The sequence below is a fragment of the Stenella coeruleoalba genome, assembly GCF_951394435.1.
Source record: "Stenella coeruleoalba genome assembly, chromosome: 2".
In the NCBI taxonomy this organism is placed as follows: Eukaryota; Metazoa; Chordata; class Mammalia; order Artiodactyla; family Delphinidae; genus Stenella; species Stenella coeruleoalba.
Window position 1 is genome coordinate 135,916,710 of NC_137147.1, and position 20,093 is coordinate 135,936,802.

At 37.6% G+C, this 20,093-nt stretch overlaps 1 protein-coding gene across 5 annotated transcripts in view; it reads left to right on the plus strand.

The window, feature by feature from the left end:
* The window catches only part of MYO9A (myosin IXA), a 270,235-nt gene that overhangs the window by 117,243 nt on the left and 132,899 nt on the right, over positions 1-20,093 (plus strand). For all 5 annotated transcript variants that reach the window (XM_079912006.1, XM_079912009.1, XM_079912008.1 and 2 more), the window contains exon 15: positions 5,477-5,596. In XM_079912006.1, coding sequence (XP_079768132.1) covers positions 5,477-5,596 — 120 coding nt within the window. The remainder of the gene's footprint in view (positions 1-5,476; positions 5,597-20,093) is intronic.

Below are 20,093 nucleotides of genomic sequence, written 5' to 3' on the forward strand. Positions count from 1 at the left end.
TTTTTTTTAAAAATAAATTTATTTATTTATTTATGGCTGTGTTGGGTCTTCGTTTCTGTGCGAGGGCTTTCTCTAGTTGCGGCAAGTGGGGGCCACTCTTCATTGTGGTGTGCGGGCCTCTCACTGTCGTGGCCTCTCTTGTTGCGGAGCACAGGCTCCAGACGCGCAGGCTCAGCAGTTGTGGCTCACGGGCCCAGTTGCTCCATGGCATGTGGGATCTTCCCAGACCAGGGCTCAAACCCATGTCCCCTGCATTGGCAGGCAGATTCTCAAACACTGCACCACCAGGGAAGCCCCATCAGTTGTATTTCTTTACACTAACCATGAAATATCAGAAAGGGAATGTAAAAAAAAAAAACAAAAAAACTGGGACTTCCCTGGTGGTGCAGTGGTTAAGAATCCGCCCGCCATTGCAGGGGACATGGGTTTAAGCCCTGGTCTGGGGAGATCCCACATGCCACGGAGCAACTAAGGCCGTGTGCCACAACTACTGAGCCTGTGCTCTAGTGCCCACGAGCCACAACTACTGAGCCCTTGTGCCACAACTACTGAAGCCCACACACCTAGAACCCGTGCTCCACAACAAGAGAAGCCACCGCAATGAGAAGCCTGCACACCACAACAAAGAGTAGCTCCACTCTCCACAACTGGAGAAAGCCCATGTGCAGCAAAGAAGACCCAATGCAACCAAAACTAACTAACTTAATAAATAAATAAATAAATTTATTTTAAAAAACCCAAAAAACCTTTTAAAATTACACCAAAAGTATCTAGGAATAAACCTGACCAAGGAGGTGAAAGACTTACACACTGAGAACTATAAAACATTAATAACGGAAGTAAAAGAGGATTCAAAGAAATGGAAAGATATCCCATGCTCTTGGATTGGAAGAATTAATACAGTTAAAATGGCAATACTACCCAAAGCAATCTACAGATACAGTGAGATCCTGTCAAATTACACATGACATTTTTCATAGAACTAGAACAAATTCCAAAAATTTATATGGAACCATGGAAGACCCAGAATTGCTAGAGCAATCCTGAGGAAAAAAAAAAAAGCAGGAGGACTTCCCTGGTGGCATAGTGATTAAGAATCCATCTGCCAGTGCAGGGGACACAGGTTCAAGTCCTGGTCTGGGAAGATCCCATATGCCCGCAGAGCAACTAAGCCCGTGTGCCACAACTACTGATCCTGCACTCTAGAGCCCATGAGCCACAGCTGCTGAGCCCACGTGCCACATCTACTGGGGCCCGCGCACCTCTAGCCTGTGCTCTGCAACAAAGACAAGGCACCGCAATGAGAGGCCCACGCACTTCAGCAAAGGGTGGCCCCCATTCACTGCAACTAGAGAAAGCCCATGCACAGCAATGAAGACACAATGCAGACAAAACTAAATATAAATTAATTAATTTTTTTTAAAAAAAGCAAGAGGCATAACTCTCCCAGACTTCAGACAATACCACAAAGTTACAGTAATCAAAACAATGTGGTATTGGTACAAAAACAGGCATACAGATCAATGGTACAGAATAGAGAGCCCAGAAATAAACCCATACACCTATGGTCAATTAATCTTCAACAAAGGAGGCAAGAATATAAAATGGGAAAAAGACAGTCTCTTCAGTGAGTGGTGCTGGGAGAGTTGGACAGCTGCATGTAAATCAGTGAAGTTAGAACACACCCTCACACCATGCACAAAAATAAACTCAAAATGTCTTAAAGACTTAAACATAAGACATGACAGTATAAAACTCCTAGAAGAGAGCAAAGGCAAAACATTCTCTGACGTAAATCATACCAATGTTTTCTTAGGTCAGTCTCCCAAGGCAATAGAAATAAAAACAAAAACAAACAAATGAGACCTAATCAAACTTACAAGCTTTTGCACAGCAAAGGAAACCATAAAAAAACAAAAAGACGACCAATGGAATGGGAGAAAATATTTGCAAATGATGCAACAGACAAAGGCTTAATATCCGAAGTATACAAACAGCTCATACAGCTCAACAACAACAGAACAACAACCCACTTGAAATATGAGCAAAAGGGCTTCCCTGCTGCTGCAGTGGTTGAGAGTCCGCCTGCCGATGTAGGGGACATGGGTTCGTGCCCCGGTCCGGGAAGATCCCACATGCCACGGAGTGGCTGGGCCCGTGAGCCATGGCTGCTGAGCCTGCGCATCCGGAACCTGTGCTCCGCAACGGGAGAGGCCACAACAGTGAGAGGCCCGTGTACCGCAAAAAAAAAAAAAAAAAAAAGGTAGAAGACCTTAATAGACATTTCTCCAAAGAAGACATACAGATAGCCAGTAGGCACATGAAAAGATGCTCAACATCACTAATTATTACAGAAATGCAAATCAAAACTACAATGAGGTACCACCTCACACTGGTCAGAATGGTCATCATTAAAACATCTACAAATAACAGTGCAGGAGAGAGTGTGGAGAAAAGGGAACCCTCCTACACTGTTGGTGGGGATGTAAGTTGTTACGGCCACTATGGAAAACAGTATGGAGGTTCCTCAGAAAACTAAAAATAAAATTACCATGTGATCCAGCAGTCCCACTCCTGGGATCATTACTTGATTGACTTTGGGAGGGGTAGGAGTGGTATTTACCGGAAGGGAATGAAATAACTTGCTGAGGTGATGGAAATGTCCTGTATCTTGATTGAGGATTATATGATATAACTATTTGTTTAAGCTCATCAAACTGTATACTTGAGATTAGTGGAGTTTACTGTATGTGAAATATACCTATAAAAAAATGGCCCTAAGGCCTGGGAGCTGGCATTATAGAAACTATTACAGGATCAGAGACATGGCTTCAGGTTTGAATGATACAGTGGAGCTGGGATTGAACCCCTGTTTTATATGGTGTAGGACCTTCAAAGAGCTTGAACTCTTCTGTCACTGAAAAGATAATTGTAAAACCCTGTCTGTTGGCCTTGCCTAGAAGAACAAGAATCATATCAGTATGTGTTAGGCCTTAGATAAATTTTGAAAAAACAGTTGCCTAAAAAAATTAGTGCCCCATATCTTCTTCACCATGGGAGAGAATTTATACTGTTTGGTGCATAATCTCAAACTAAGAAATTATCAAAACTAGGCTAGGAACTTAGCATAAGCAAACACTAAATAAACCTCTTTTAAGAGTTTGAGACTCCACTGAAAATGTACTTATAAAACCATCCTAGGAAACCAAACCACCTTGACAGGGAGTTAGTACACACAACAGAGAGGAGTATCACTTTAAGGTTTGGAAATAGTATTATAGTCCATAAAGCAGTGTTTAAAATTGTTAAAGAGTTAAAAGAAGGCATAGAAAGCAGAATGAAAGAACAGAAGTTAAAAAAAAACAAACAAACCCTAAGTTGTAGGTACGATGATGAGACACAAAACAGTCGGTGAGACACAAAACAGTCACAGATATAAAATTACCCATAGCCAAATGGCATTGCCACAATTTATTTAGATAAAATAGAAAATTGAGTACAGAGGCTCAGGTTGTAGTCAAGTTGAGGGAGTTTTAATTTAAGATTACATAATAATTTACTATATTTAATATTCTGAACTCTTATATAAAACACTTTAATGCCATAATCTTTTTAAATTGTTTCTGACTAACAATATATCATTAGCTATTGAAGGGCCTGAAAGTCTGTTGATAACTTTCAAAAATTACAATTTGGATGGAGTATGAGTAGAACTCACCAGGTGGTTTTTTCCTCAAATGGTCCCCCTCAACTGATGGTTTACCCTAACCGCTAGCCCCCCACCCTGTTACTAACTAAGTGCAGCCTCATCTGAGCCTATGCATTCCTTCCCCCACCCAAGAGTCCTATGAAGGAGGGGATTATTGAGAATAGAATATTTTTATTGAGGTATCTTTTGACTAAGAAATGATGGTAACTTGGTAATACTTGTCTCTTCTTGAAACATTGAACATGTACAGTTACGGACTCTCTGTACTGGATAAATGAGATAGTGTTTTATTAGCTTACTTTTTAATTATAGGACAGAAATTTTTTTTTTAATTTTACAAAAGCTTGATATCTATCTATATCTATATTTATATCAGATATCTGTTTCTATATCTGTCTATCTATAATCTGATGTTACGGTATCATGAGATTCTGTATCTTTAACTAAAACGTGGATGCCTATTCTCTGGATGTAGATATTCAGTTTAAGGAATTATAGCTTGGTTAAACCATGCAAACCTCCTTGAATTACTGTGCTTCTGTTTAACTTCTAAAATGATTCTGCCTTGAGAACTATTCATAGATAGTATCTTATTCCTAATTATACAGTAAATATGTACTAATGGAACTTTAGTTCATAATTATGTGTTGCTTAATTTGCCTCCATCTACTGTTAAACTATTCACTTTTTTTTTTTTTTTTTTTGGTTATTTTTTTTGTGGTACGCGGGCCTCTCACTGTTGTGGCCTCTCCCGTTGTGGAGCACAGGCTCCGGACGCGCAGGCTCAGCGGCCATGGCTCACGGGCCCAGCCGCTCCACAGTATGTGGGATCTTCCCGCACCGGGGCACGAACCCGTGTCCCCTGCATCGGCAGGCGGACTCTCAACCACTGCGCCACCAGGGAAGCCCTCACTTTTATTTTTTAAAGGCAAACCTACATACATTTGAACTTCATGTCCTAACTCTAGAGATGTTCTTGTGTAAATGATACTTGACTCCTCCAAACCTGGAAAACCTGAATTCTCTTTTAAATCCATTTATTCCTAATATTTATGGTACAATCTTCCTTCCCTCTTTACTGCTCGAGTGTCTCACTGTTTCAGTAGCACTAATCTGGGGCTTTGGTCCTTACTTGAATGTACTCTCGTTCCTTTCCTCCCAATAGTTGATTCTGACAGATTTTCCAGCTTTGTTTTCAGATTTATAAGTACAGAAGTGCTGCTGTGTTTTCCTGCTCTATAGTGCTTTTCTTCCTACTCTTTCAACATTGACACACTTGGAATTCCTACAAGTGTGGTTAATTGCGAGATTTGTGAACGTTTAACTTTTGGTAAATTGTTTTGGGTATATTTCTCTTTGGGGTTCCATCAGAAACAATGTTTCTTGCATTGTTGCCACCTCTATGCTAATTATATTTCAGACCTGATAAAAATGAGTCCATTAAAAAAAAGACACCATACAATTGTTTTTGAAATTTCCCTGGTATTTTCAATTAAAAATTTTTAGTATGATGTTAACTCACAACACTTTGAGTACCGAAAAAGGATACTTTTGAATTCCTGAATGGGACCTTTATTTTTTCCTATTGTTTTTGTGTAATTTCCTCAAATTAATTGGAAAAATTATTCACATTTAACCCCAATTATTTGATACATTTTTATTTACTCTTAAGATAGTTGGCAGCATTGTCCTTGATTCTCTATTGGTTTGGGCTTATATAATGTCTTTTTCTTTTCTCCATTTTTTGTTTTTCTTTTGCTTCCTAAGGACATGATGATACAGCGCCATGTGCAGTTTTGAAAAGTATGGATAGTATTAGCTTTCTCCAACACCCAGTCCACCAGAGGAGCTTAGAGATTCTGCAGAGGTGCAAGGAAGAGAAGTACAGTAAGGCTGCAAATCCTGATAAATAAACTCCGTGTCATCACATCCATTTGGAAATGGAAACCAGGAGCATTCTACACCTGGGTGGGATGTAAATAGCTTAGGCAATGTGACTTTATAATCCAGTGAGTCTCAGGATACTTCCACTGAGACTTTCATTCTTTTTTTTGAAAAAGTTGATATGCCTGTTGTTTTAACTTGGATGACTTTTAACTTGGATGACTATTTGTGATCCTTGAGTTGTTAATTATACTTGGTTACAGACTTTGAATTGGTTTCTGCTTTTGACTTTAAAATATCCAAGTGATGAGTAAAAATGAATAATGATTTTTTCCTGTTGGTTTTTTTTTTAAACTTTATTGAAATCTAATTGAGGTAGTGTAAACTGCATGCCAAAGCATACAGTTTGGTAAGTTTTGACATATATATGAAGTCATCACAATCAAGATAATTAACATATCTAACACTGCCAACAGTTTCCTGTCTCTTGAGAATTCCTGCTGATTTTTATGCTAATTTATACACTTGAATTTTAACATCAGCAATATTGTTTTCATTGGCAAATTCACTTAGTTTGACTATAGTTCTCCTATCAGATTTTATCATGTCTGATTTAGAGCAAAGTCACCACTTAATGTTTTGTCTAAGGAAGAATGACAGAATCATAGAGGGTGTTCTCTTGTTTTTGTTTTTTTTGTTGTTGTTTGTTTTTTTATAAAATTGGTGTGAAAAGATGCCCTTGGTCTCCATTTTCTCCTTTTCTGTTTGTTGTACTCATTCTGCATGAAAATGGTTCTTTTGCTTGTTGTGGGATAACAGTTGTTTGGCTACTGCTATTGCTATAGTGAGAATAAAGGATCCTTCAGAATATTCAAAGCCTAACTCAGCAATTTGCATATAATGGACTAAATTACTTATGTAGTCTGTTCTGAGCTTTTTACAAATCACAGATTTACTTTGCTAACTTCACAGTTCTGTGATTGAAATTCCATGGAATATTAGTATTTAATTATCAGTGAAAGGAGAATATAAGTAGAATTCCTAAGAGCAAATGTTGTGGGTTCTTTCTTCAGTTCTTACTTATGCTGTCTTGGTATAAGAAAATGTGTAATGCATTTTGAAAAATGTTGTTAAAATATTTTCTCATTTTAGAAGAACGAAGGTAAGTATTTCATTTAAAAAAGACATCTTCAAATGTTGCTCTTAATTATTGCTGTTGTTTCTGAAAGGTATACAAGTACTTATTCCAAATATCCATCTTCCTTTTCTTAATCTTTTAATCCATGGGACATGATTGAAAACAGTCTACAAATCTTTTGGAGGGAACTTAAATTAATTCTTTTTAACTTTTAAATAATTGCAAGTAGTTTATTTGCTTCGTTGATTTTCATGACTCTCAGCCTGACAACCCCAGGCCTAATTGTATTCCAGTTAGGTATATATGGGTGTAGAATAGGAAGGCACCAATTTCAGCAGCAGCTGCATGAGGATATTGTACATTGTACACATGCACATTTATTTCTACATTTGTGGAAGCTGGGCTTTTCCATTACTTTAGGTAGTTTATTTTCCATTATAGTACTACCAATAATTAAAATTTTATAATATATAAAATGATAAATTCAAGTTTTGGAGATTGTTTTTAAAAAACCGGGGGACTACTAGCCTTAGGTAATAGTAGTGGTGAATTGATGAGACAGACAGGTTTTCAGAGACAGAAAACCACAACCATACTGGCTTGAAGTGTCAGAGGATAAAGTTGAGGAGTAGCAAAGAAGCTTGAAATTTAGGAGGAAAATCCTGGACTGGAGAGAGCTGCCAAAGGCTAAAACTCAAAGTTAGAGTACGAATTCTGCCATCCATACCTGGCTGACTGTTGTGAGTATTCAGGGGAGACCATAGGAGCTCTGTCAAAGAGCAATGCAAACCAAATAGGAGATAACCTTGGAAAGACACAACTGCAGTAGGTGAGATTTGCAAGTTTACTGATTTTTTTTAACTGAGGGCTTTTTGTATCTCTGCATAGCTCCTCTTGGGGGATAGCTGAATTCTTACTGCCTTTAGTTGGAGGTGAGAGAGAAGGAAGCAGAAAAATATTGGAAGAAATAGTGCCTTGAAAACTTCTCATGTTTGAGAAAAACTAGCTTGGAGATTCAAGACAATCTGTGACCTTCAACTAGAATCAATACAAAAGAAAACCACAACTAGACACATTATAGGCAAATTGCTAAATGCCAAAGATAGAAAGGAAATCTTGAAAGCAGCCCAGAGAAAATATGGTACATTAAATACAGGGGAATACAGGCATACCTCAGAGCAATTTCAGAGTCAGTTCCAGATCACTGCAATAAAGCAAATATCACAATAAAGGGAGTCACATGAATTTTTTTGGTTTCCTGGTGCATATAAAAGTTATGTTTACACTATACTGTAGTCTGTTAAGTATGCAGTAGCATTATGTCGAAAAAAACAATGTACATACCTTAATTAAAAAATAATTTATTGCTGGGCTTCCCTGGTGGCGCAGTGGTTGAGAGTCCGCCTGCCCATGCAGGGAACACGGGTTCGTGCCCTGGTCCGGGAAGATCCCACATGCCGCGGAGTGGCTAGGCCCGTGAGCCATGGCCTCTGAGCCTGCGCGTCCAGAGCCTGTGCTCCGCAACGGGAGAGGCCGCAACAGTGAGAGGCCCGCATACCGCAAAAAAAAACCCCCCAAAAAACAAAACTTTATTGCTAAAAAATGCTAACCATAGTCCAAGCCTTCAGGGAGTAGTAGTTACATCAAAGATCACTGATCACAGATCACCATAACAAATATTATAATAATGAAAACTTTGAAATACTGCAGGCATTATCTAAATGTGACACAGAGACACTATGTGAGCAAATGCTGTTGGAAAAATGGTGCTGATAGACGTGCTCAACACAGGGTTGCCAAAAATCTTCAATTTGTAAAAAATGCAGTATCTGCAAAGCACAATAAAGTGAAGTACAATAAAATGAGGTTTGCCTATAATGATATGGTTAACACTTGTCTTCTCATTAAAAGCAATGGAGGCTGAAAGATATCCAAAAATCATAATTAAAATCCAACAAAACAATTCAAGACCCCCAAACAAAAGCAGTGTTCAGGCAGTTGCTTAATTTATAGTTTGGGTCCAGACAAGTTAATTGTCTGTTAGAAGAAAAATCAAGGCTGCAGGAAAACATAACAATTCATTGTTGTTACAGTGTATTATCCACAATGTCCAGTCATCAGTTAGGAAAAGTATCTTTCAAAAATGAAGCTGGAATAAAGATATTTTCAGATAAACAGATAATCTGAGGGAATTTGTCACCGTAATGTGTTTTATGAAAAATGATAATGGAAATTCTTTAGGTTAAAAGCAAATGACACCAGATGGTAATGTGGATGTATAGTAGAGGCTGATAAACTTTTTCTGCAAAGGATCGGATGGTAAATATTTTAGGCTTTGTCGGTCATATGGTCTGTTGAAACAACTCAGTTCTGCTGTGAAAGGAGCTATATAGACAATATATAAATAAATGAGCATGGATACATTCCAATAAATTTTTTTATAGTCACTGAAATTTAAATTCCATATAATTTTCACATGTTACAAAAATATTCTTCCATTGATTTTTTTCCTCAACCATTAAAAAAATGTAAAACCATTCTTGGCTCTCAGGCCATGCAAAAATAGGCAGTGGGTTTGATTTGGCCCATGGACTCTAGTTTGCTGATCCATGAGTTATTGGAAGGAATGAAGAAACCAGAGGTAATACATATGTATAAAAATAAATGACTATACATATTTTCTTTCCCTCTCTTAGTTCTTTTAAAAGATATATGATTATTTAGGGTAAAAACTATGACATTGTTCTGGTGGTTTAAAATGTGTCCACAAATTTTTTGATACTCCTCCCTTCAAAAGGCATGTGCTGTACTTAGTGATTTGCTTCTAAAGTGTAATGTGGCAGAACTGACAATGTGTGACCTTCGAGATTAAGACATAAAAGGTATTGTGGCTTTTCCTCCTCCATGTCATTTTTGGTGCTGCCACCTTCTCTCTATAGTGATTATTCTCTGAGATTTGCAGGGAGGAAATTAAAAGAGTGGTGAGAAGTTAGGGTTCTTGGGAGCATGAGCTGAAGCCCCACTTCCACAAAGGTCAGGAGCCCTGGAAAAGGGAAGGAATAAGAAGCTGGGGGAAGAGAGAGAGAGAGGGTGGAATAGTAGAATGTCACTTGAATTTAAACCCATACTTTTGACCTTCTTGGAAAAATGGAGATTGTGATGTTCCTGAACAAGATGAAGGACAAGCAATTGTCAGAGAAGGGCTTGTCACCGTCCTGATGTGCCTGCCTTAATGTCCATGACCTCAGGCATCAGTATGGTCACACAAATGTTTGAAAATTTAAAGGATGTTGTCTGACCAAAATGGAATTAAAATAGAAATCAGTAACAGAAAGACATCTGAGAAATCCTCACATATTTGGAAAATAACATGTATAAGTAACTTATAAGTTAAAGAAAAATTTATAAGGGCAACTTGAAAATATTTTTGTTTGAATGATAATGGAAACACAGCATATTACAGGTTGTGGAATGCAGCTAAAGAAGTGCTTAGAAGAAAACCGGTAGCTTTAAACCTTTATATGAGAAAAGAAATGAGGTAAAAAAACAATGATCTGAGCTTTTACTTTATGAAGCTACAACAAGAAGGGCCTATTAGAGCTAAAATTACTGAATAGGAAGCTGACCAACAGTGGAGAAAATCAGTGGAAACCAAAAGCTGGTATTTTGGGTGTTTTAGTTTTTGTTTTGTTTTCTTTTATTTATTTTTGTAATACAGCAGGTTCTTATTAGTCATCAGTTTTATACACATCAGTGTATACATGTCAATCCCAATGGCCCAGTTCATCACATCACCACCCCCACCCCCCTTGCCACTTTCCCCCATTGGTGTCCATATGTTTGTGTTCTACATCTGTGTCTCAATTTCTGCCCGGCAGACTGGTTCATCTGTACCATTTTTCTAGGTTCCACATATATGCGTTAATATACGATGTTTGTTTTTCTCTTTCTGACTTAACTTCACTCTGTATGACAGTCTCTGGATCCATCCACGTCTCAACAAATGACCCAATTTCGTCCCTTTTTATGGCTGAGTAATATTCCATTGTATATATGGATATTCCATTGTATATATGGAATATATGTATGTATATATATATATATATATGTATATATTCCATTGTATATATGTACCACATCTTCTTTATACGTTCATCTGTTGATGGACATTTAGGTTGCTTCCATGACCTGTAAATAGTGCTGCAGTGAACATTGGGGTGCACATGTCTTTTTGAATTATGGTTTTCTCTGGGTATATGCCCAGTAGTGGGATTGCTGGATCATATGGTAATTCTATTTTTAGCTTTTTAAGGAACCTCCATACTGTTCTCCATAGTGGCTGTATCAGTTTACATTCCCACCAGCAGGGCAAGAGGGTTCCCTTTTCTCCACACCCACTCCAGCATTTGTTGTTTGTAGATTTTCTGATGATGCCCATTCTAACTGGTGTGAGGTGATACCTCATTGTAGTTTTGATTTGTATTTCTCTAATAATTAGTGATGTTGAGCAGCTTTTCATGTGCTTCTTGGCCATCTGTATGTCTTTGGAGAAACGTCCATTTAGGTCTTCTGCCCATTTTTGGATTGGGTTGTCTCTTTTTTTTTAATATTGAGCTGCATGAGCTGTTTTTATATTTTGGAGATTAATCCTTTGTCCGTTGATTCATTTGCAAATATTTTCTCCCATCCTGAGGGTTGTCTTTTTGTTTTGTTTATGGTTTCCTTTGCTGTGCAAAAGCTTTGAAGTTTCATTAGGTCCCATTTGTTTATTTTTGTTTTTATTTCCATTACTCTAGGAGGTGGATCAAAAAAGATCTTGCTGTGATTTATGTCAAAGAGGGTTCTTCCTATGTTTTCCTCTAAGAGTTTTATAGTGTCTGGTCTTACATTTAGGTCTTGAATCCATTTTGAGTTTATTTTTGTGCATGGTGTTATGGAGTGTTCTAATTTCATTCTTTCACATGTAGCTGTCCAGTTTTCCCAGCACCACTTATTGAAGAGACTATCTTTTCTCCGTTATATATCCTTGCCTCGTTTGTCATAGATTACCTGACCATAGGTGTGTGGGTTTATCTCTGGGCTTTCTATCTTGTTCCATTGATATATATTCCTGTTCTTGTACAAGTACCATATTGTCTTGATTACTGCAGCTTTGTAGTATAGTCTGAAGTCAGGGAGTATGATTCCTCCAGCTCCGCTTGTTTCCCTCAAGACTGCTTTGGCTATTCGGGGTCTTTTGTGTCTGCATATAAATTTTAAGATTTTTTTTCCAGTTCTGTAAAAAATGCCATTGGTAATTTGATAGGGATTGCATTGAATCTGTAGATTGCTTTCGGTAGTATAGTCATTTTCACAATATTGATTCTTCCAATCCAAGAACATGGTATATCTCTCCATCTGTTGGTATCATCTTTAATTTCTTTCATCAGTGTCTTATAGTTTTCTGCATACAGGTCTTTTGTCTCCCCAGGTAGGTTTATTCCTAGGTATTTTATTCTTTTTGTTGCAGTGGTAAATGGCAGTATTTCCTTAATTTCTCTTTCAGATTTTTCATTAGTATATAGGAATGCAAGAGATTTCTGTGCATTAATTTTGTATCCTGCAGCTTTACCAAACTTGTTGATTAGCTGTAGTAGTTTTCTGGTAGCATCTGTAGGATTCTCTATGTATAGTATCATGTCATCTACAAACAGTGACAGTTTTACTTCTTCTTTTCCAATTTGTATTCCTTTTATTTCTTTTTCTTCTCTGATTGCTGTAGCTAGGACTTCCAAAACTATGTTGAATAAGAGTGCTGAGAGTGGACATCCTTGTCTTGTTCCTGATCTTAGAGGAAATGCTTTCAGTTTTTCACCGTTGAGAATGATGTTCGCTGTGGGTTTGTTGTATATGGCCTTTAGTATGTTGAGGTAGGTTCCCTCTATGCCCACTTTCTGGAGAGTTTTTATCATAAATGGGTGTTGAATTTTGTCAGAAGCTATTTTGCATCTATTGAGATGATCATATGGTTTTTCTTCTTCAATTTGTTAATATGGTGTATCACACTGATTGATTTGTGTATACTGAAGAATCCTTGCATCCCTGGGATAAATCCCACTTGATCGTGGTGTATGATCCTTTTAATATGTTGTTGGATTCTGTTTGCTAGTATTTTGTTGAGGATTTTTACCTCTATATTCATCAGTGATATTAGTCTATAATTTTCTTTATTTGTAGTATCTTTGTCTGGTTTTGGTATCAGGGTGATGGTGGCCTCATAGAATGAGTTTGGGAGTGTTCCTTCCTCTGCAATTTTTTTGGAAGAGTTTGAGAAGGATGGATGTTAGCTCTTCTCTAAATGTTTGATAGAATTCACCTGTGAAGCCATGTGGTCCTGGACTTTTGTTTGTTGGAAGATTTTAAATCACAGTTTCAATTTCATTACTTGTGATTGGTCTGTTCATATTTTCTATTTCTTCCTGGTTCAGTCGTGGAAGGTTATACCTTACTAAGAATTTGTCCATTTCTTGCAGGTTGTCCATTTTATTGGCATAGAGTGGCTTGTAGTAGTCTCTTAGGATGCTTTGTATTTCTGCGGTGTCTGTTGTAACTTCTCCTTTTTCATTTCTAATTTTATTGATTTGAGTCCCCTTCCTCTTTTTCTTGATGAGTCTGGCTAATGGTTTATCAATTTTGTTTATCTTCTCAAAAAACCAGCTTGTAGTTTTATGGATCTTTGCTATTGTTTTCTTTGTTTCTATTTCATTTCTTTCTGCTCTGATCTTTATGATTTCTTTCCTTCTGCTAACTTTGGGTTTTGTTTGTTCTTCTTTCTCTAGTTCCTTTAGGTGTAAGGTTAGATTGTTTATTTGAGGTTTTTCTTGTTTCTTGAGGTAGGCTTGTATAGCTATAAACTTCCCTCTTAGAACTGCTTTTGCCGATTCACGTAGGTTTTGGATCATCGTGTTTTCATTGTCATTTGTCTCTAGGTATTTTTTGATTTCCTCTTTGATTTCTTCAGTGTTGTCTCGGTTATTTAGTAACGTATTGTTTAGCCTCCATGTGATTGTGTTTTTTACATTTTTTTCCTGTAATTAATTGATTTCTGATCTCAAAGTGTTGTGGTCAGAAAAGATGCTTGATATGATTTCAATTTTCTTAAATTTACTGAGGCTTGATTTGTGACCCAAGATGTGATCTATCCTGGAGAATGTTCCGTGCGCCCTTGAGAAGAAAGTGTAATCTGCTGTTTTTGGATGGAATATCCTAGAAATATCAATTAAATCTATCTGGTTTACTGTGTCATTTAAAGTTTCTGTTTCCTTATTTATTTTCATTTTCCATGATCTGTCTATTGGTGTAAGTGAGGCATTAAAGGCCCCCACTATTATTGTGTTGCTGTCGATTTCCTCTTTTATAGCTGTTAGCAGTTGCCTTATGTATTGAGATGCTCCTATGTTGGGTGCATATATATTTATAATTGTTATATCCTCTTCTTGGATTGATCCCTTGATCATTATGTACTGTCCTTCCTTGTCTCTTGTAACATTGTATATTTTAAAGTCTGTTTAATCTGGTATGAGTATTGCTACTCCATCTTTCTTTTGATTTCCATTTGCGTGGAGTATCTTTTTCCATCCCCTCAATTCAGTCTGTATTTGTCCCTAGGTCAGAAGTGGGTCTCTTGTAGACAGCATATATATGGGTCTTGTTTTTGTATCCATTCAACAAGCCTGTGTCTTTTGGTTGGAGCATTTAATCCATTCACGTTTAAGGTAATTATCGATATGTATGTTCCTATGACCATTTTCTTAATTGTTTTGGGGTTTATTTTTGTAGGTCCTTTTCTTCTCTTGTGTTTCCTACTTAGAGAAGTTTCTTTAGCATTTGTTGTAGAGCTAGTTGGGTGGTGCTGGATTCTCTTAGCTTTTGCTTGTCTGTAAAGCGTTTGATTTCTCCATCGAATCTGAATGAGATCCTTGCTGGGTAGAATAATCTTGGTTGTAGGTTCTTCCTTTTCATCACTTTAAATATGTCATGCCACTCCCTTCTGACTTGTAGAGTTTCTGCTGAGAAATCAGCTGTTAACCTTATGGGAGTTCCCTTTTATGTTATTTGTCGTTTTTTCCTTGTTGCTTTCAATAATTTTTCTTTGTCTTTAATTTTTGTCAGTTTGATTACTTTGTGTCTTGGCGTGTTTCTCCTTGGGTTTATCCTGCCTGGGACTGTCTGCGCTTCCTGGACTTGGGTGGCTATTTACTTTCCCAGGTTAGGGAAGTTTTCGACTATAATCTCTTCACATATTTTCTCTGGTCCTTTCCCTCCCTCTTCTCCTTCTGGGACCCCTATAATGTGAATGTTGTTGCGTTTGATTTTGTCCCAGAGGTCTCTTAGTCTGTCTTCATTTCTTTTCATTCTTTTTTCTTTATTCTGTTCCACAGCAGTGAATTCCACCATTCTGTCTTCCAGGTCACTTATCCGTTCTTCTGCCTCAGTTATTCTGCTATTGATTCCTTCTAGTGTAATTTTCATTTCAGTTATTGTATTGTTCATCTCTGTTTGTTTGTTCTTTAATTCTTCTAGGTCTTTGTTAAACATGTCTTGCATCTTCTCAATCTTTGCCTCCATTTTTTTTTCTGAGGTCCTGGATCATGTTCACTATCATTATTCTGAATTCTTTTTCTGGGAGGTTGTGTATCTCCACATCATTTAGTTGTGTTTCTGGAGTTTTATCTTGTTCCTTCTTCTGTTACATAGCCCTCTGCCTTTCCATCTTGTGTGTCTTTCTGTGAATGTGGGTTTTGTTCTGCAGGCTACAGGATTGTAATTCTTCTTGCTCCTTCTGTCTGCACTCTGGTGCTGTACAAAAGGCCAGTACCTCAGACTACTCTTACATGTATTCCAGAATTTCTGTCTCAGGTTAAAAACTATGTCATCCTTTTCCTGGAGAATACTCATACTGAAGTAGAAGGCAGAGATGTACACCGGCCCACTGAGCGCCTGGTCACACAGCACCTTGCCCAGGATGGCACACAGCGTGCGCCCTGGCAACACACGTGCAGCCACGTGTAGTTGAAGTTTGTGTGGAAGGCCGCCGCCACAGTGGCCACGTGCCGCGTCTGCCACCAGTTGGCAGGCCCACCCTGCAGCCACTGCCCCAGCGCGTTGCCAGCTGAGAAGAGTGCGGCCTCCAAAAGCTGGTATTTTGAAAAGAGCAATGAAATTAATAAAGCTTGAGTCCAGCACCATTCAATAGAACTTTCTGTGAGGATGGAAATGTTCTCCAACTATGCTGGTCAAAACGGTAGCCACTAGCCACATGTGGTTGTTAAACACCTGAAATTTTTAAAAAATTTTAAAACTGAAGTTTTAATTAAATCAGTTTAAATTTGAATGGCCATGTGTAGCTAGTGGCTGCTGTATTGGATAGTGTAGTTCTGGCCATTCTGATCAAGAAATATGAGAGAAGACACAAATACTGTTATCTGAAATGAACAAGTGGACACAGTTACATATGGTATAGACGTCAAAGGGTCGAGGAAAGATTATGAACATTTATGCCAATATATTCAACAACTTAGATGAAATGGACAGATTCCTTGAATGTCAACAGTTACCAAAATTGACCCAAGGAAAAATAAAGAATCTCTTTATCTTTTTAGTCCTGTATCAATGATTGGATTCATAAGTAAAATCTTCCCACACATGAAAACAAAAAAGTCCAGGCCCATATAGCTTCAGTAGTCAATTTTATTTAAGAAATGTTTTCATTTTTGTTTTTTTTATTTTTGGCTGCGTTGGGTCTTCGTTGCTGTGCACAGGCTTTCTCTAGTTTCGGTGAGCGGGGGCTACTCTTTGTTATGATGCACGGGCTTCTCATTCTGGTGGCTTATCTTGTTGTGGAGCCTGGGCTCTAGGTGCACAGGCTTCAGTCGCTGTAGCACGCGGGCTCAGTAGTTGTGCCACGTGGGCCCTAGAGTGCGCAGGCTTCAGTAGTTGTGGTTTGTGGCCTCATTAGTTGTGGCTCATGGGCTCTAGAGCGCAGGCTCAGTAGTTGTGGTACATGGGCTTAGTTGCTCCATGGCATGTGGGATTTTCCAGGATCAGGGATTGAACCCATGTCCCCTGCATTGGCAGGTGGATTCTTAACCACTGCACCACCAGAGAAGTCCTTAAGGAATGTTTAAGAAAGCAGTTATACCAGTTCTCCTCAACTCTTTCAGAAAACAGAGGAGCAAGTAGTACTATACAAATCATATCATGAGACCAGTATTATTGCTCTAAATCCAAAATTAGATAGCATTACAAGAAAATTACAGTCCAACGTTCCTCACAGTGAGAGATGTAAAAATCCTTAACAAAATAAGAGCAGCCTGAATTCAGCAATATATTTAAAGAATAATACATGAAGAGCAAGTGGAAATTCAGAAATGAAAGATTAGTTTGATATAGAAAATCAATCACTATAATGTATTATATATATGTATATAGAGAGTCATAATTTATAATATAGATGTTAATCATCTAAAAAAGAAAAACCATATCATCTTAGTAGATGGGTATAAAGAACTTGTCATAATTCTATGCCCATTCCTATTTAAAAACTTGTAGCAGCCTAGGAATAGAAGGCAACTTCCTCAACTTTATAAAGAATACACATGACAATTCTACAGCAGACTTCATATGTTATGGTGAAAGACTGAGTACTTCTTCCCTGACATTAAGAACAAGGGAAAGATATCTGCTTTTGCCTCTCAGATTTAACATTGTACTAAAGGTAATTGTGCAACAAGGCAGCAAAAAGAAATAGGTACATAGATTGAAAAGGAAGATGTAGACAGCATGATCATCTATATAGAAAGTACTAACGGGTTTAAAAAATGCTTCTTTAATCTGAAAAGTGAATTTAACAGTCTCACAGTATACCAGCTAAATATAGAAAATTAAATTGTAATATTCTAGCCGTGAACACTTGGAAAATGAAACTTATAAATTCCATTTATATATCTGTGGCAGCCAGCTACAGTAGCTATTCCCTATTTATCCCCATCTTCTGGTATTTACAACCTTGTGTAGTCTCCTCCCATATTTTGCCAGTGTTGGTCTATGTGACCTATAGGACATAGCAGAAGTAATAGTGCATCACTTCCAAAATTGCTAAAAAAGACTACAGTTTCCATCTTAGGTACTTTCTCACTTGCTAGCTCTCTCTCGGATCACTGTCTCTTGGAGGATCAAGCTGCTGTTGTGAGTAGCCCTACTGAGAATCCCACTGAAGCCTCTAGTCAAAGGCAGTGGAGACCTTTGAGGCTTGCCTCTAAGGTCACATGAGTGACCTTAGAGACAGGTCCTTCAGTTCCATTCTAGTTTTGAAATGACCACAGCCTTGGCTGACAGCTTGAATACAACTCATGAGAGACCCTGTCAGAACCACCCAGCTAAGCAGCTCTTGAAACCTGTTCCTCTACAAAGTCTGTGATATTACGTGTTATTTTAAAGTGCTAGGCTTTGGAGTGATTTGATATGCAATGGATTATAATATAGCATACCAAAACATGAAATATTTAGGGATAAATTTACCAAATACTGTTAGACCAGTATATAACTGAGAGAAATTGAAAAATGCCTAAATAAATGAAGAGAGATACATATTTTTGTATTTCTGAGATGTCAGTTCTCCCCCAGATGGATCTGTGGATTGAATGAAGTCCCAGTGAATATCAAAGCAGATTTTGGGGTAGCAATTCATATGCTGATAACTAAGATTTTTATAGAAATGTAGAATATCTAGAATGACCAAAACAATTGTGAAGAAGAATAATGATGCTGGAGGTCTTACACTATATGATTTTAAGATTAAAATAATCATGACATTGTTCTCTTAGTGTAAGCAAGAGAGCAATAGAAACCTACTGTATAGCACAGGGAACTGTACTCAATGCTCTGTGGTGACCTAAATGGGAAGGAAATCCAAAAAAGAGGGGAAGTATGTATATGTATAGCTGATTCACTTTGCTGTACAGAAGAAACTAACACAACATTGTAAAGCTACTATACTCCAATAAAAAAATTTTAGTAATTTTAGAAAAATTGAATAAAATCCTTTTCTGCAGAAAAAAAATTAAAAACAGAGTCCAGGAAAAGATCTATACATGTATTGTCCATTGATTTTCCCCAAAGGCCCTCAGATAATTCAGTGGGGGTATATATAGTCTTTAAAAAAATAAACAGCACTGGAACGACCTGGATATCTATATGTTCAAGAGAACTTTGACCCTTACCTTATATTATACATAAAAATTAACTTGAAATGGGTCATACAGCTCTTTGCAAAGAACGAAACTATCAAATTGATAGAAGAAAACCTGAGAGAAAATCTTTGCAGTCTTGGGACAAAATTTATTAGATGGGACATAAGAGCATGAAGTATAAAAGGAAAAAATTGAGAAATTAGAGTTCACCAAAATTGAAAACTTATACTTTAAAAAAAGATATTGTAAAAAAAACATAAAGCATATCACAGCCTGGGAAACAATATTCATAATAATTTATATACATAACCGATAATGGACTTCAAAATATTTTTTAAAAACCTCCTGCAATAATAAGAGAAACAGTTCAGTTAAAAATGGTCAAGAGGGGACTTCCCTGGCAGTCCAGTGGTTAAGACTCTGCTTCCCTGTGCAGTCCAGTGGTTAAGACCTCTGCGCAGGTTTGATCCCTGTTTGGGGAAGACCCCACATGCCACGCGGTGCAGCCAAAAAAAAAAAAAGATATATGAATCATCTATAGGCGCATTAAAGATTACCAGCTTTATAAGTCATTAGGGAATGCAAATTATAATCACAGTGAAGTCACATTAACACCCTGTGTCATGGCTAAAGTTTAAGAAGTTGACAGTACTGATGGTGAGTGTGTGGAGCAGCTGGAATGCTTATCCACTCTGCTGACAATGTAAAATATAGTACAGTTATTTTGGAAAACAGTGTCAGTTTTTTATAAAGGTAAGCATATGCTTTCCATATGTTCTCTCCACGTAAGAAATGAACACATATGTTCACATGAAGACTTTTTATAGATCAAACTCTAAAATGTAATGTTGAGTGAAACCTTACACAAAAGAGAGCATACTGTTTTATTCCACTTATATCAAATTCCAGAAAATGCAAACTAGTCGATATGGACAGCAGGTTAGTGGTTGCCTTGGTCCAGGAGGGTGTGTGGGGGATTGTCGAAGAAAGGGCTTGAGGGAACTTTGGGAGATGATGGAAATTTTTCTTTTCTTTTTTTGGCCGTGCCACATGGCATGCCGGATCTTAGTTCCCCCACCAGGGATCGAACCCATGCCCTCTGCAGTGGAAGTGCAGAGTCTTAACCACTGGA